We start from the raw sequence: 17,967 nt of genomic DNA on the forward strand, positions 1-17,967 counted from the left end.
TTGGCTGTTAAGGCTGCTGGGCTTAATAAATGGAATATACCAACAGTAGACTATTGAGCGCCACAAAAGGCCCGTTTTGCACTTGGTCCGCGTTCTAGGCAACCGATTCTTGTACCATGCGGAGCATGGTGGAAGAACGGCATCTGGAGAGGTGCCAGGCACGTGCCCCTTTACCGAAAGCGTCAAAAGCATATCTGGGCGACATCGCACTGCATTGCCAACCTTGTAACACCTGTCACGCAACTGCATGCCTTGATACGTATGCGTCGAGATCATTATCATGTCGTCACTCGTATCTTGCCTTGTGGCAGCGCTCATCGTTGCCGGCCGCGTGGCAAGTCGAAGCTATACACTGTCCAAGACATATGATGCCTCCAACTTCCTCGACGAATTTGACTTTCAGACGGTACGTGAGCCGCGAGATGAGTTTAAACGTACCCACGTTCAGAAACTAACTTGAGAACTCAAGACCGGCACGATAACAAGCCAGCCGGATGACAATTGGTCCTGGGTGACATACCAGAACAAAGCGAACGCCGTGAGCCAGGGACTCGCTTCTGTTCAAAACGGCCAGGTATATCTCGGCGTCGATTACACGAATCAATTGCAAGGCAGCGGCCCGGGCCGACCCACGCTACGAGTTCAATCCAAGAATTCATTCAAGCACGGCTTGGTCATCACCAGGTTCAGCCACCTGCCTCAACCCGTCTGCGGTGGCTGGCCAGGCTTGTAAGAGTCGCCCTGACTATGATGGAAGATCTGTTAACTGACTGGAATTAGTTGGACCGTTGGCACCGGACACTGGCCTACGGCCGGCGAGATCGACCTCTACGAAGGCTGGCATCTCCAACCCGCAAACAAGGTGGCAATCCACGTCGGGCCTTCCAGCTCCATCGGCCAATGTGTCCTGGACCAGTCTGCCCAGGCAGCGCAGGTTCTCACAGGCAACTGCGATAATACGTTCGAGGACGGCGTTCACCAATGGGCCAATCAAGGCTGCCAGTCTGAGGAAACTCGCAACGGAATTTGGGGATCTCCTCAGGGCGGTATCCGTAAGTTTGTCAGCCATAGCCTTACTACTTCGCGGTTGCTGATCATAGATTCTCACGTTCAGAGGCCCTTGAATGGACAAGCGACACTATCAAGATATACACTTGGCCGATCGGCGCGGCTCCAAGTAACATAGGATCCTCAAACCCCGATACTTCTTCTTGGGGTACGCCATCCGTGCAGCTCACAAAACCTGGTTGCGATACCGAGACGGCATTTTCGGACCAGAAGCTCCTTTTCACGCTTCCCTTTTGCGGTAATCCTCCTGGGAACGATCAGTTCTGGTCGCAGTTATCAGCTGATGGTAAGAACGGACCGACCTGCAAAAGCATTACTGGTGCGGCGAGTTGCATCGACTACGTTGCCAAAAACCCACAAGCATTCAAAAACTTCTACTTCGGACTCAAGGATATCCGAATTTTTGACCAGGACACCCAGGGTCAACTTTCACTGGACGGCAGTAGCCCTTCGCTTACCTTCAACTACGCGACAAGCCGATCCTCGAGCGACAACTGGATCGGGGTTTGGCCTGACAGCGATGCACAAGCACCGCAATCTGCTAGCGTCGCGTGGTCGTACGCCACGCAGGGTTCGGGATCTGTCCGTGTTACACCCCCCAGTTCCATGAAAGCTGGCAACTACAAGGCGTATCTTTTATCCAACGATCGAACCATCCTCGCTTCTCTCTCAAGTTTCAACTACAACCCCAGTTCAAACGGTGTGGCGTTTAGCGTAAAAACTCACTACAACACCAACTGCGCTGGCAGTGTAAATAATAACGTCGATATCAAGCAAGGGAATGGTGTCTGTGTCAACACGAACTGTGGTGTCGGCAGTCTCGAAATCCCAAGCGTTGGAAGCTGTCCAAACGGCCAAGTTCGAATCAGCTATTGGCAGAATGCCAACTGTGGGGGAGACTGGTATGGCTATGGCTACGGAAGCAGAGGTACTTGCCGCGGACTGTGGTCGGACGGTTGGAACTTCCAATCCATGTGGCTATCCTGTGCCGAGCCCAGCAGTGACTGTATCCAGCAGGGAACTTGCACAGCCGCGCCGGAACCCTCAGTTGGCGTCTGCCGTGCTGCTTTTCATCTCAAGACTCGGTACCACGCAGGCTGCACCGGAGACGTTCACAATGATGTCACTGTCTCGCAAGGAAGTGGACAGTGCATAGACACAAACTGCGCTGTTGGAAGTCTGGATATTGACAACGTGGGAAGTTGCCCTGATGGACAGCTACGAATCAGCTACTGGGAGCAATCCGGATGCTCCGGGAAGTGGTTTGGTTATGGCTACGGCAGTAGGAATACCTGTCGATCGCTGTGGTCTGGTGGCTGGAACTTCAAGTCTCTCTATGTGAGCTGTGCAAAGCAAAGCGATGATTGTGTCAGTCAGGGAACCTGCTCCATCGACCAGGTGCCAAATCGCTCTGTTTGCTAACACATCGGGCTTAAAACATGGGACGAGTTCAAGCCAAACTTTCTTCAACTTTGCCATGGTGTTAGCTGGCCGACACATGCGGCGCTGGAGAAGTAGATTCTGCGCTAGCTCACTTAGCAAGGCCTGGCTGCACCTGTTAATAATCATAATACTTTTACAAATCCTCCTCTACTGCCACCATTTCCATTTTAACTGCTGCGCCGTTTTCTATGTGATTAATGCTCGCGGCCATGGGGTTGGCGGACTCTTCGCTCTGCTCGTTCTTCAGATGGTGATCCCGTTCTGTCATCACGGGCATTATTGCCCGAGTTGGTTGTTAGGTGTGGGGGCCGCACACTTCACAAAGAGAGCCGATGTTATAGAAATCCAACTTGAACTACGTCTACTGCTCCAACCAAATCAAACCAAAATATTCCTCTGGCGCTTTACTTTTCCTCCAGCGCAATACATGTGCGTCTTCAGCGTATGCTTCTGAAGACGCCCTCAGCCTTGCTTTCCTGAAATGTACGCTGTCCTTTTCGCATTTAAGCATAAACTAAAGCGCAAGCTGGCGGCTTATATCATTCTTCTTGGGCAAGCCACTGATCGGCCAGCTCTTTGTCGCCACTGCCATTGTCGAGAGGAGCTTTGTTGATCTCAGAACCGACGACAAGGCACAATACGCGTACCCATTCATTAGTATGGTTCGACAAGCTAGTTATATTTAGCATTCTTGTTATCAATGCAATTCCGTCATTAGGTATCTACCTGTGCATTGGCCCACCCTGGTAGATTACGTCGCCAGGCAGGGCGACAGTCGTGACGAGATTATTTGCGCATGTGGCCTTTCTGTCTTTGATATGGAACGCATCAGTATTTGGCGTCAAGAGGCTGAGCTTGCCACTGATCACAACGAGATAGTCGGTCGAGGTTGTGCGGTGCTGTACGACATCAGATAATTTTGTTAAAGTGACAGCTTGTAGGACTGTACCAGCACACCCTCAGTGTGGGGGGCAATGTCGAGGTAGTAGGTGTTCAAACCGCCCGGCAAGACGATGCCAGCACCAGGAAAAGCATCTAGCTCAAGTTCACCGCTACAAACTTTAGCCTTTTGGATGTATCTCCTAGTCCATTGTACTTCCTGGCTATCATTCTTGGTAGGGACCTGAGGGCTAGTGGCAATCACAGCATGTCTGTAGCTGGAGTCGAGAAGCGGCTTCACCACGAGCCTTTCGTCTCTGACCTCAACACCGGGCTCCGCGTGTGGATCGCTAGAAAGGTGAGAGGGAACTGGCAAATTGGAGGCGGTAATTCTGCGAGGAGCAGGTAGGTTGTACGAGCCGACGAAGCCTGACATTGTGGAATATAGTCACTTGTGCCTAGTAGGACTGGTTGCGCTGGAATGAAATGTCTTGGTAGAGTTGACATTGTGGAAGAACAAAGACTAGTTCTATAGTGTTAGTCTATATATAGTCCCCGATCTCTAGGGTTTTTATTTCTGGTTTATTCACAAGAGTACCCTTTCTGCCAAACGCTGGCGGAGTGGGTAGAAGCCAGGCTAAGGTCGCTTACGAATGAAGAAGAGGTGCGACAATTATTAAGCCAAGCTGCGATTTATAAGCAGCGGCACAGGTTGTTTACCTCTCGATTTCTAGTCTATATTTTGCCTTTGAAGAGTGGCGAATCAGTGCCCTGTCTACGGTTAGTGCTGCGAGCACTTTCCCGAGGCGAGCACTCCTCACTGTAGCACTGATGAGCGACAAATGACCTCGCCTGGCAATTTCTTGCAAATGAAAATGCAATGCTTTTGGTAGCTGTGTAATTATACTCTCAATGTGTGCAGGTATATTCCAACTACTTTGAAAGGCGCATTTGTGCTGACTGGACCCGCTGGCACATGTTCCCTCATTATACAGGTCAACCATGCTTTGGTCCCGACCAGCACCTAGATAAGTACGTAAGCTAGGGTTCGAAGACCGGCCGGGAAATTGCTCACAGTATCCATGCCTGAAGCGATGATAGGTGCAAGTCATTACTCGTTGTATGCAGAAGTCGAGGCTTACGGATCTCATTGGGGAACTAAAGTGGTGTTGTCGGCGGTGTTGGGTGTCGTGTCGGTCTACGAAATCTCTGGCAATGTAAATCTACGTTACGAGCTCGGGCACAGCTTACCACTAAACGAGTGCCTCAAGCACCATCCGGTTACTTCCTATGCTACATGGAGTGCAAAGAGACGGATGCAATTGTAGGATGCAGACTTCTCCCCCAAGTCACGGAGAGTCACATGCGATGCTGCGTTGGCCGCCGGTGGTTGGTCGCCGGCCAGGTTGTCTGTCATGCGAGGCAAGGTTCAGACCAGATTTCCCTACGGGGACAAGCATATCGTGGAAGGGGAAATATTCTTATTATAGAGTAAGTATGGTTCTATCATAAGCTCAAATGGAAAAATATATTTCTAGGAATTGTTGCACGTCTACTCGTTTCCGGTCATCCCGCGTCGTTTTGAGAGCAGCAAGGGGTCGCGGCTTACTGAGTAGGGAGGGCATCAAGAGTGGTCGTAATGGTCGTGGTCTATTGCATCGTGTCAGTTTGTATCAGCTAATAAAACCCTCTCACTGCGCAAAGCTAGCAAAAGGATTTTGAGAGGGTTGTCTTACAGGCGTGACTGTGATCGCAGGCTCGCCCTGGATACCCCAGCACGAGCATGCGCTAGCGTAGCGGACAGTGCCCGAGCAGGCGGAGGCGTACCACGGAGGGGCAACGGTAGAGGTGATGGTGCTAAGAACGGAAGCGTTAGGCAAGTGACAATATAACGAAAATTCTGCATTTATCATCTTACACAGCAGGGGCGGTGATGGTCTTCTGTTGGAAAGCGCTGCAGTCGGCCTGGGCGGACGTGACGAAGGCATCGCCGCGACGGGTGCCGGTAACTGCTCTGGCGCAGTTGTCGGCGTTGCACGAGCCGTCAGTGGCTAGAGCGGAAGGCAGCAGGGCCAGGACAGCGAGTCCGAGGAAGCGGTTCATGTTGAGGAGTGTTTGGATTGCGTCTGAAGGTTGAAATGGAAGTAAGAAGGTGATTGCTGAGTTTAAGATTTCGTTTTTGCCAGAAAGCTCTGCTATATATATATATATATATATGAAGCGAATCGAGGCGTTTGACATCCACACGGGATTTGACGCCCTCACTTACACCACATTGCTATGGCCATCTATGGTATTCCATGACAACGCTAGCCAATTACGCTCTAGATGCGCATTAAGGCCAATGAGAATACGTATGTGAACGTTGATGTTTGCTAATCTCGCTGCTTTATTTTCTATTCTATTCAGCTCAAGCCATATCCGCATTGTCGCCCAACGAGTGGCGCCCGTATGCATTGAGCATCATAGGTCTAGAACGGGCAAGATTTCAACGGGCGGCGCCCGCGAAGCAAGGCTAATTGTATGGCAAGACTAGTTCACGAGGCTTCTCAGCTGAGCGCAGGGCTAGGCGGGCGGGCGTCTAGCGGAGTCAATAGTCTGCGTCTGCGACTCAGCTCCTCGGTGTGGAGATCGCAGTCGCCGAACATTGTGCACCAACACCGCAATGTGACAGGTGCAGCTTTTTTGCAGAAGCACCCGATGGAGCCTGACGTATGCATGCAGCCTTGGGCCGAAAGAGGCAGAGAAACAGTAGTCGTGGCATGGCTGATCTCGGTGTTGGCGCGTCCTCTTGGTCCAGCCCCATCCAGCGCCCGCCAGGCTGGTAGCTCCAAAACGGGAGGTGGCACACTGTGGCCGGGGTTGTAGTCCGTGGCCCGACCTCGATCGGTCTATTGATGGAGCACATTTTTAGCGTCCAACCCTCTGATAAGGTGATATAGAAGAGGCTTAGCTTGGCTGTATACAATTGAATTGATCAAGCGGACTGTTGAATCGAGCCCATCACGGGCTTGAGAGTCTTGAAGGAACAGGATCCGCCGTGCAGTGGCCTCTCTTGTGGACGCGGATGAGCCGACAGCGGTGAAGCTCATTCCTCGGAGAGTTTTCGCACAACGTGGCCAGCCTCCTCAGCCACAATATTCGATCAGTCCACAATTGAAAATTGTTTTCAGCCGCGTCCTGGTGTCAATTCCAACAGAAATCATGCATAGCCCTTGTAGCGAGCTCATGCAAGGCGGGGCGTCAATTGGTGAAGCCAGTGCCAGTTACAGTAGCGCAAAACATACTAATACAAATGGGAGCATATTTTGTGAGGTTCTACGGACAATCGCTAGCTGAGTTCAATATTGCTTATCGCCTATATTGTTGGGCCACGGTCACGTGCTCCGCAGCACTTCCTGCCCTCTATCGCCGCCGTGCCTATCTTGTATCTTAGCTTCTGCATCACTTAATACGCACTAAATCTCTGATAAAGCTTTATTGTATTGTGTGCTTGTTTCTCCCTTTATGCCTCTATCGCTTCGCTCTGTACACTATATAGTAGTAATTGCCTTAGCGTGGAAATAAGTTCTTTGATACCCTGTGCTAATCCCGAGCTAGCCCCGCTCTTAGATAAGGTTTGTCGACTATTCTGCTAACAGTCTGTGACGTGACTTGGTTACTGGATAGTTGAGCCGCGCTCCTGATCCTAAGATCGTACGAATTAAAGCCTTCTGAACTCCCTGAGTTAAGCCTCGCTCCTCCTTTAGTGTGGTCGAGCCTGAATAAGCCTCTTATAACCCTCTTTAATATAACCTCCCTAAGCTAAATAAGCTTTCTACGCGGTTAAGCCTGACCTACTCTTATAAGCTATAAATTATTATTAAAGTTTAAAATAGACACTTAAGGAACTTAAATATAAAAATCCTTTAAGTTATTACCCTTAGATATAAAAGGCCCCTATTAGCTTAGTTTTCCTCCTAATAGCTGGCCCTAACTGTCTTATAATATAACGTTAATATCCTATATATTAGGACCTAGCTTATAACTACCCCTATTACTTCTTTAAAGGGAGCTAGCGGTTTATTAACTAATTTGATCTACTTTCTGTCTTAGACCTTTATACCTTATTAACCTGTTCTTATTACTAATAGGACCCTTTTGTGGTACTTGCTCTAGACGTGGTAAGAACCTCCCTTGTTGTGACGCTAGTGGACGCTTTCTGCTAAAAGAATAACACTAAGAAGTAGACCTTAAGCTTGCTGTGCTGATAGACGAGGCACCCTTTCCCCTTCCTTAATAGGACATTATAACCCTAGGAGCCTTTCTTGTGTCCTCTAATTTTATTAACCTCTAAGACCTTCTTATTAAAGACTTGCCTATTTATAGTAGAAGAACCTTTGAACTGTTGCTATTAGAATTACGAAGACCGCTCTTTACCTACTAGGCTGAATCCTTCTCTGGCTGGTATGAACCTTAAGACATCTTATACGATAATAGTGCACGAAGTAACAGCCTGGATAATATACCCTCTGAGCCACCTAGTACTAGTAAGACACCCCCTAATTCCTTCTGTCTGTCTATGGTTACCTCTTGACCTTTACGTCTTATTATACCCCTAAAACTAGCGTTACTTACTAGTATACGTGGTAGTAGATAATCTAGTATGGCCCTTTTAGTGTCCCTTATACGGCCACTTAAGGATTATACTAGAGCGGATTATTTAGAAGACGCTATTATTATTAGTATTATTACTAAGGAAATCTAGAATAGCCACCTCTTATATCTCTAGCCCTTACTTAATGGCGAAGCGGCAGTGGTTAAAGCTATTCTTTGTAGTATACCTATTATAGACTATAGCTAGCTAGAAGCTAGGACTTTTTGAGATTTAAATAGGAAAACTTCTATCCTCCTTAACGAGTAAGCTATTATAGTTATAGTCTCGCGGTTTTAATAGGGTCCTAATATGGCCAACCTTATATAATAACGACTAATATAACGGCACTAGTCCCGCTCTAGCTGAAATATATCTACCCCTAGCCTGTGTTATTTTGCTAGAGGATGTAGTTATATTATAGATAACGATGTCCCTAGTCCTTAACCTCGTTATAGATATCGCTTTAGTGATAATATATGTAGCCCGCTGTTGTGTTATAGATATCACTCTGATGAAGACGTATATAGCCTACTAGGCCGGTATAGACGGGGCGAAGAAAGGAGTAGACCTTATATCTGTACTATCTCTAAGCTTAGCCTCCTTATATATGACTCTACTATTATATTAGTTAACGTGTATATCTCCTAGTTAAATATACTAGCTTAGTTTTATAGAGAAGACGCTATATTAGCTTCTATTATTCCTAGTCTAATGTCTTAACTGGAATTAGATAGCTATAAATGGTTTAATTCTCTTAGTCCCTCTATTAAGGACAGGCTAATTTTAGACTTTCCCTTTTAGAAGGAATAACTTTACTAACGTTTCTAGCTTAATTACAGTTAAATTATTTAAGAAGTAGATAGTATTGTCTACTTGTTTATAAATAAGTTAGTTTTATCTCTAGATTAGTACCTAGACTAGAAGATTGCTAAATATAGTGAGGCTGGCCGTATTGATGACGACTTGGTCGCTTGCTGCCTGCTGTTAGACGTAGACCCTGCCCTTTCTAAACTTATTAACGCCTAGAGTGATAATCTTTCTAGTAAATAGGTGTGATAGACACTTATATCTAAAGCCCTAGGTGTTAGAAAAGATTAGAAGTAGTAGAATTAAGTTATAATAACCTTTTAGTAAGAGCTCTCCTAATTGTCTAAAAGCTACGCCGTTTAGGATAGATACGATTTAGGTCCTTAACTATCCTAATCTTAGCTATACTTATACTAGGACTCTGACAGTTCGTATAGCTATAGCCGCCTATATGAACCCTAGGATAATATAGTATTTAATCGCCCTTACTCTAGAGATTTCTATAACCTTTAATTATCTAATAGCTAGGATGATAGATATAAGTGTAAGGATTATTGTCCCTAATAAATAGGTATTACCCTGTCTAGCTGAGAATTATAACCCTATTTAGCTAATAATAGTAACTGTTTAGATTAGAATAGTCTACCCTGTTCTAACTCTTAGGATTGTTATTATCCTAATAATAATGACTGTTATTGCTTACTTTTACGGGATAGGTACTGGTTACCTTCTTAAGATCGCTATTATAATTTGTATAGTGATAAACCGTATTTTAACTAGTTTGAAGTAAGGAAGGAGCGTTTTGACCGCCCGCCTCTACCCGCCGCCTAAGTCTATCTAATTTAAGTGGATATTACTAGGCTGTCTTTAAATGCCTCTGCTGATAAGGATGGACATTAGTCCCCTGTGGTAAAAGATTACTGCGGCCGCTAGTAGGGAGCGAGCCGCCCCCGCTATAGACATCTATATGTTTATCGCTGTCTGTTATAGAGTTATGAAACCTATGTTACTAAGAAAAGAATATACCCTAACGGGCTAGATTATAATAACTTTTACTATTAGAATTAGTAGACTAGCTTGTTTATACTTAGTTATATAGCTATCTTTATACGCCTACTACTATAATATTAATAATCTTTGATACTAGAGCTGGTTATAATCTTATTAGTCGCCTATGTCTTTAGTTGTACTTTGCTTACCTACCCTTAGAACCTGTTGAACCCTTGTCTATTAGTGGTGTGGCTAAGATATGAGTCCTTAGTTACGAGGCGGTGTACTTATTTGTGATATTGCGTATAGTTATAGACCGTTTTGTCTCGTTTATAGCTGTTGTTTGTGTGGTTGAGTTCCTCCCCTGTAGCCTGCTTCTTAGTAACTGTTTCCTCCGGCCTAATTAGCTGTATATCTTTTAGGGCTAAGGATGGGAACTAGACTATTTGTAAGTTGGTGACGACTGTGTGGCGGTCTTTGTGGTGCTGTCTTAATGGAGTGAAGCTATTGAGTGTTAGTTGCTTATTGCCGCTCTTTGTGTGATCCTACTAGGCAGTATGATATCTATTTTACTCCGCTATAGTTACCTCCCTTGCTATGTAGATGGTTACCTTGTGGACCTAACTATTATGTCTGATTGTACTGGCTAGGTAATAGTATTATTAGTACCTAGTATTGTTACTAGAAAGGAGGCGGTGTTCCCTATCTTTAATCTCGGTATAGCTTTAATATATATTTATAGAGGATAATTCCTGGGGCACCTTCGTTAAGTATGTTAGACGTAGTTGGTGGACGTTTTTACTATAGACGAGTGTGCTTGTATTCTTTTGGACGAACTGTTAGGCCCTGACTGCCTAGATGTGGAACTAGAGGACCTGAGACGACTAGACGGATACCTATTTTATATTCCCGAACTAGATACTGACGTTGATATTTCTAGCGCTGATATTTCTAATGCCTAGGGCGTCACTTACGCTAACGATGTGTGTCGTGTTATAGCCTATTATATAAGGCTTTTCTATGTGGGTATTGGGCGTTTTAATGATGGCGTGGAGATGCCTATCACTTTGAAAGACGGCGTCTCTTTGGAAGACCTCGGCTAACGGCCTTATGCTATGTCTCGTTATGATAAGGACGCTTTTAATAAGATAATTAATCCCTTATATGCCTAAGGCGTTATTAAGTCTATACCTCTGGGCGAACTGTTTTTAGTATCTAGCCCTGTGTTTATTGTGTGGCGTGATGGTAAACCTTGTGTGGTTGTGGACTTACGTTGTGTTAATACTAAGCTTATGTTAGACGCCTACCCGCTGCTTTAATAGGACGATATCCTCTCCTCTTTTTAAGGGTGTTCTGTTTTTTCCTGCCTTAACCTAACTAAGGGTTTCTTTTAGTAGCCTATCTGTCCTGAGTATAAATAGCTTACTATCTTTGTCACCTAGTATTAGGGATAGGAACGTTTCGTGTTTAGTACTATAGGACTGGCTATAAGCCTATCTTTCTTCTAACACTATATAGAAGCCTTTATACGCCCCTACTTTTGGTAGTTTGTTGTTGTGTATATTGACGATATTATCCTGTACTCTCGTACTACTGTAGATTATCTTGTTTACCTGGATACAGTTTTGGGCATCCTTGTTGCTTCTGGTTGTACTTTTTTGCTTATGAAATACTATTTTGTGTAGGAAGGTTTGTAGGCTTTTGGACATTTTGTGTCCTGCCTAGGTTTAAACACTACCGCCTAGAAGATAGAAGCTATCTATAACCTAGCTACGCCTTATAATCTTAAGGACCTTAAGATTAGCTTTGGCCTTATAGGTTATTACTATAATTTTGTTAACTACTTTGCTAACTTAGTGAAGCCGCTATAAAAGCTTAAGATAGTGGGATTTAAGTCTGCCCTTAAATAGAACCCTTAGTGTGATAAGTATACTGCTAAATAGGATTTAGAATAGTATAAAGCCCTTTAGGACGAAGGTAAGATTGCTTAGAATAAGCTAAAGACTGTGTTAGTTAAAGCTTGTGTGATAGCCTATCTGGACTTTAGTATGCTGTTTAAATTATATGTTAACAGGAGTAAGAAACGTAGTTACGGCGTAGCCCTATACTAATAATAACTAGATAGAGTAATGTGTCTAATTGTGTTCCTCTTTAAAGCGCTGTCGCTAGCTGAGATAAACGATGGCGTTATAGAACTGGAAACTAGTGTCTTAGTTTAGGCCTTAGGAAAACTGGAATATTATTTAGATAGCTCCTTGGTTGTCGTTGTTATAGACTATACCGCTATTAGAGACACCTTCTAATCTATTAGTTCTGGTAAACCTAAAGGCAAGTACTGCCTAGTGAATTAGCGCCTCTTCCTGGAAAAATGGCGAAATAAAGTATAAATTATATATCGCTAAGGCTGCTGTTATATTAACGTGGATACGCTCTCTTGCCTGCCTGTGATTCCTGAGAAGGAAGTGGACGTCCTGTCTGTGATAGCCGTTCCTATTCTTGCTCTAGAAGCCTTCCTAGTAGAGCTCTGTGATAAGATCTTAACTGCCTTGCTGGTTGACTGTGTGTTCTGTAAGGTTTTCTATAGGATTAACGAGACTAGGTATAGTTTGCTGTCCTTTGAGATTTGTTGTTATACAGGCTTACTGTTTTTCTATGAAAGCCTGGATAAGGCCCCTTGCCTGTGTGTTCTAGAAGCTGTTATTTAAGATATTGTGTGGATAGTATATAACGATTGCGCTTATCCTGGCATTTAAGGCACTTGTGAGTTCCTCCTCCCTCTGATTTTCTACCTAGGCGTCTGTAAAATAGTTGTGTGTTATATTAACGGATATCCGGAATGTGTTAAGTCTAAACCTTAGCGTGGCCTCCCTTATGGCGATATGGTACCTATTCTGACACTAAAGGTTCCTTTATCTACGCTATGTCTAGACTTTATTACTAGCCTGCCTATAGACGTGGATATAGACGCTTTATTGCTTATTACTGATAAGTTTATTAAGATAATAAGGGCAATTATTAGTCGCCTAGACTGGGACGCTACCTGATAGGCTGAGTATTATGTCTAATAAATTTATTTAGATTAGGGTATACTGTACGTCTTAGTTTATAATAATAATCCTAAGTTAGTGTCCTAGTTATAGACGGCTTTTTATTGTACTGTTAATATGATAATAGTAATAAGTGCCTTATACTACTAATAGGTAAACAGATAAGTAGAACACTCTGTGTAAACTCTTATTTATAGTCTTCGTACTGTTATTAGAGCTTAATACGATACTTCTACCTGGTGTTTATTTTTACTGTATATCTTAAACTGCCTTAATAATTGTAGATATGTGTTAATAGATATCTCCCTGTTTAAGTTACTCTATAGTCGCTTATTAGTCTATTTCTTGAACCTAGATGTTGTTATTAGCACGGAAGACTCTTATACCCTCCTTATCGCTTTATAACAGTGCTATAAGCTTGCCTAGGATGCTATATAGTTAGCTGCTACCTAGATAAAGATTCTCTATAATAAAAACTATAAACCGCCACTTTATATTAGAGAAGGCGATATAGTCTATATTAAGCTCGCTAAACCTGGTTAAGACGGTTACTACTTATAAAGCTAAACTAAGTTGTCTTATCGTTATATTAGTCCTTTTTATATGACTAAAATTATTAGCCTGTTTTACCTCTATTTTGACCTGCTAGACTACCTTAAATAGCACCCTAAAATAAGTATTAAGAACTTAGAACTAGTATACCCGGATACCTGTCTAGTAGCCCCCTTAGGCCTTATATACTGTTATAGGGAAGAAAAGTTTATTATTAATGAAATTTTAGATAAGAGACGTAGAAACGGCTATATAGAATACCTAGTGTGATAGTTTGGATATTCTTAAGATTGGGACACTTAGGAACTAGAAAGATCTTTATGATAAGATATCCTATAACTGCTTGACTAGTTCTATTCGTGATAGCTATAGTAGGCTTTAATTTCAGCCGCCCGTTACGTGTAGTTAATTACGTTAAGATCCTACGCCCCTATTCGCGCCGCTAACGTGTCTAGGACAGCTAGCTATAGACCTTAGAGATTTTATTCTTTAAGGCTATAGCTGCGCTATTTTTATTCTTATATACCTACCCTATCTCTAATCGTAGTACTATATTATATTATATACGAAAATTTTACTATCACCTGGTAACTAGCTCTAACAGCTAGGTTGCTAGCTAGTAGTAAATGTGTTTATAAATATAGTAAAATAAGTTAAAAAAGGCTAAAGTTAATAAATTTTTCTATTTAAAAATATCCTTATTCTATAAGCTTATAGCTTTCTTTATTTCCTAAAAGTGCTCTTAGCGCCCTACCTCTTATATTTACCGAATATTTGTTACTATAGCTGAATCCTATAAGGACCGCCGCTGTGCTAAACGCAACTAGTGTGCGCTAGAACCTTACGGTTCTCTAGCCCCGCCCCCTTAAGATAAGATTATGGCCTCCTAGCCCGCCCCCCTTTTTGTTACCCCTGATAGTGTTGAGGAAGATAAGATTAAGACTCTCCTGTTCTCTCTGCCCTCCGCTACCCCTGATAGTGTTAAGAAAGATAAGCCCGCGGCTATTTAGCCCGAACCTGCTAATACTAACTGGGGCTCTAATAATCCTCCTGGCCCTGCTGATGATAACTGGGGCTCTGATAATCCCTCTGGTCTAATAACCGCTACCTAGGGCTCCGCTGACCTGCCTGGCCCTGCTGATAATAACTGGGGCCCTGAAAATCCTTCTAGTCCTGTAGCTAACCCCTCTGGCCTGGCTGATAACGGATGGTGCTTGGACGGCCCTCTTGGCCCTCCTGGCCTTACTGCTGACGACGGATGGATCGCCGACAGCCCTCCTGGTGCGGACGATTTTGGTCCTGGTGGTGTTGAGACCCTTGACGGACAAGATAATAAAGACGTCCTGTTAGAGGAAAGGAAGCTAAAAACGAAAACTACGGCTTAAAAATAGCGGGAGGAACTCCTTACCTAACTAGAAGGTGAAAAACTTGCTAAAGTCCTTAAAGCTGGCTATATATTTAACGGCAAGTTAACTAGATATATCCTCCTTTAGTCTGATAGCTCCGCCCCTATTTATAGCTACTACCCTGTGTGTGTTAGTCGTCTTAGTGAGGGTAAGTGAAGCGGTTTGACTACTTGTCTTAATATGTAACTTTTTTAGTACGGTCTTAAATAATTTAGCTTATACTACGGCTGGCGTGTGGGCTGAAGACACACTTTAGGCTATAATGTGGTCGCGGATTTTAACGGCGCTATGCTTAAAGCCTAGACCTTTGATATTGAGGAAGAAGAGGGCTGTAACCTGCTGTACGTCCTGGACTCTGTTATGAAAGACGCTGATTTTCCCCTGTCCTAAGCGGATAATAAAGAAAAACACGAGATTAAGGAAAAAATTGTAGACTATAACCCTAACTTAACTGTCACTATAGTGTACTTTCTATAAGCTACTAAGCTCTCTATCTTGTTACCTAAAGGTAGTATCTTTATAGTATAACGTGACTTTACTGACTAAAAGGCTGTTACTAGTGATATCTGGAAAAAAGCCCTCCTCCCTTTTATAAATATATTATTAGAAGATAATTTAGTTAAGATCTCCCTGTTTATTTATAGACGGAAAGATTAGGATGACGCTTTTAAATTCGCGGTTATATAGGGTGACTATATGGAAGGCTCCCTGGTTAGTTCGTTTTTTGATAATATTAATGACGATAAGATGCTCGATATGGGTAACGTTAATATGTCCTACTGTCCTGTCCCTGCCTGTTCTATTGTGGCTATAGATAACTTTGTTAATAATATGTAATGTACGGGAATCCTTACTGTGGGTGTGGCTTATAAAGTGAGGTTCTTAGAGATAAAGAGTTCGGTCTGCGGTTATTTGTGTTTTTAGTCTAGTCTGATTCTTATAGACACGACCTAATAGCTAAAGGCACCTACAGATAAAGATACCTTTAGTATTACTAGTTACGGCTAGTACTATAAGTTTTACCTTAAGGTTGAATGTCCTAAGGACGGTCGTGATTACCTACTAGATCTCTTAACCTTAGTGGAGATCTACCTAGACGTGGCTTATAAGTTTAAGGATATTCCTAAAATAGCTATAGACGTTATAGATATTAATACTGTTATTATAGCCTTCTTTACTAAGTTTAAAGACTGTAACGTTATGGCTTAGGATTATATTAAAGGCGTAGATAAGTAATGTCGTAACACCTACGCTTATGAATAAAAAAATAACTTATGTGACGCTAACGGCTAGCTGATTGACGACTTTAAGGAAGACGATTATGAGCCTATATTAGTAGCGGACTAGGTGGTAGTCTAGCTCCCCTTTATATATAAGCGCCTTATTAGTCTCCTTTTACCTAATATTCCTTATAATCTTATAGAGTAATAGCTTGCTAGTTGGAAAATCGTAGATGTATATAAGGCTATCGCCGCTAAAGCTATCATGACTCTTATTGCTATTACACCTATAGACGAGTAGGCAGTTTGTGTATAGCTTACTGTGTGGTTTAAAGCCTATCGTTCTGTTAAGGGTAATATAGATGATATTGTCTAGACGGATATTAAGTGGTATAGTTATTATGTTCTGTAGGTTGTAGGTACTGTTTCTGGTTGTTAGTTCTACCTCCTTAAGACACTAAAGCACCCTAACTGGCCGCTATACTTGTCTGCTCCCCCTCTCTGTTTCTCCTATAAGAACCCTAGTATTAGTGGCTCTCCCTAGAAGTTTATAGACGACGTGAAGTGTACTATCCCTATAGTTATCTTCTATAACGTAGATACTAATATGCTGAAATATAAAGGTCACTTTACCTACTTTATAAATAATCTAGCCGCTGACTCTAGAGGCGCCGCTTAGTGGGTATAGTAACTAAGTCTTAATTGTAACCTAGATACTGTTGTAAAGGCTAATCTGCTAGAAGAGTTCCTTAGTATTACTATATACTTCTAGTAGGGCGCTTTTTAAGGTAAATATAGTAAAGCTGTCTTAGCTTTAATAACCTCTATGGCTAGTAAGTTTATCCTTTTAGGAGGTCTAAGATCTAGTAAGTCTATCTTTGCCTAAATATGTTTATTTGGCGCTTTAGTGGGCGATACTGTTCTTAATAGCTAGTTAGGTTAAATAACTGCTATCTATACTATTAGTATGAACGCCTTTGTGTTAGATGTGTATGTTGTATTTTTGTGTGATAATTTTACCCGCTTGGCCGCTTATATGTTTACTTTTTAGAAAGAGCTCCTAACTGTTCTTTATTACAAGCCTCCTTAGCCTGAGCCTACCGTTAAAGAGATCGTAGTGCGGGTTATAACTAAGATCTAGCTAAAGCGCTATACTGTGTCTACTACTATCTGTAAATACGTTATACGTCTTAAAGAACTTAGCTAGGAATTATACTCTCTTAGCTGTTATAAATATAGTCTCGCCTTAATCGCTATTTAGCGTATTAAGAGCGACCTAGCTACTTATAGTGTTGTTTATAAAAGCTAGGCTAAACGTAATATAGACTTTATAGTATAGGAAGCTGAGAAGAAGATACTTAAAAGTACTATTATTAAGCTGTTTTGTTAAATTATCTAGGATATAGACGTTATGTTTTATATACCCTATATAGTAAGAGACCTTAAGGATAATTGTCCTAACTATATACCTATTTTGGTTATTATTAACGAGGCGGGCTTCCTTACTAAGACCTAGACGCTTATACCTATTGCCTGTTAGCTAGACGTAGCTACTATTATCCTTAGTAATCTTAACTAGTTCTGTCTAATTATCGCGTACTAGTATAAGTGGTTGTGTTTTAAGCTAGAGCTGGTGATCTAGACTAAGGTAGCCCTTACTTTAGAGTTTAATAATCTTATTAGTAAGTAATATTATTACCTCTTCCTTATCTGTGTGTAAAACCTCCGTGCTGTAGACTATACTCTTATTTATAACTATCGCGTTTTTAGATCTATAGGCGAATATATAGACTGTAATATGTTTAACGGCTAAATAGAGTGTGTGAACCTTGCTAATAACTCTATCATGTAGTCTCTTTAGTAGTGGCTAGCTACTAAGTGGGAATCTAAGCCTAGGAAGAATCTCTTATGGCTTAAAC

General features: G+C 42.7%; 4 protein-coding genes across 4 annotated transcripts; 1 reads left to right on the plus strand and 3 right to left on the minus strand.

The window, feature by feature from the left end:
* Positions 1 to 280: 280 nt before the first annotated feature.
* Positions 281 to 2,490, plus strand: LMH87_010637 (uncharacterized protein; the record flags this gene model as incomplete). The annotated part of the gene is made up of 4 exons (XM_056197823.1): positions 281 to 406; positions 470 to 729; positions 781 to 1,052; positions 1,115 to 2,490. The coding sequence occupies 4 exons, from the start codon at positions 281 to 283 to the stop codon at positions 2,488 to 2,490; spliced, it is 2,034 nt and encodes a 677-aa protein (XP_056054834.1).
* A 560-nt stretch (positions 2,491 to 3,050) lies between these two features.
* Positions 3,051 to 3,826, minus strand: LMH87_010638 (uncharacterized protein; the record flags this gene model as incomplete). Its single annotated transcript, XM_056197824.1, has 3 exons — positions 3,051 to 3,183; positions 3,238 to 3,410; positions 3,461 to 3,826. 3 exons carry the CDS (start codon positions 3,824 to 3,826, stop codon positions 3,051 to 3,053), a joined length of 672 nt encoding a protein of 223 aa, XP_056054835.1.
* Positions 3,827 to 4,896: 1,070 nt separating this feature from the next.
* Positions 4,897 to 5,678, minus strand: LMH87_010639 (uncharacterized protein; the record flags this gene model as incomplete). The annotated part of the gene is made up of 5 exons (XM_056197825.1): positions 4,897 to 4,942; positions 5,000 to 5,040; positions 5,127 to 5,247; positions 5,309 to 5,516; positions 5,660 to 5,678. The coding sequence occupies 5 exons, from the start codon at positions 5,676 to 5,678 to the stop codon at positions 4,897 to 4,899; spliced, it is 435 nt and encodes a 144-aa protein (XP_056054836.1).
* A 261-nt stretch (positions 5,679 to 5,939) lies between these two features.
* LMH87_010640 (uncharacterized protein) lies at positions 5,940 to 6,482 on the minus strand (the record flags this gene model as incomplete). Its single annotated transcript, XM_056197826.1, has 2 exons — positions 5,940 to 6,281; positions 6,357 to 6,482. 2 exons carry the CDS (start codon positions 6,480 to 6,482, stop codon positions 5,940 to 5,942), a joined length of 468 nt encoding a protein of 155 aa, XP_056054837.1.
* Between the last annotated feature and the right edge of the window lie 11,485 nt (positions 6,483 to 17,967).

This window comes from Akanthomyces muscarius, chromosome 5 (genome assembly GCF_028009165.1).
Source record: "Akanthomyces muscarius strain Ve6 chromosome 5, whole genome shotgun sequence".
NCBI lineage: Eukaryota > Fungi > Ascomycota > Sordariomycetes > Hypocreales > Cordycipitaceae > Akanthomyces > Akanthomyces muscarius.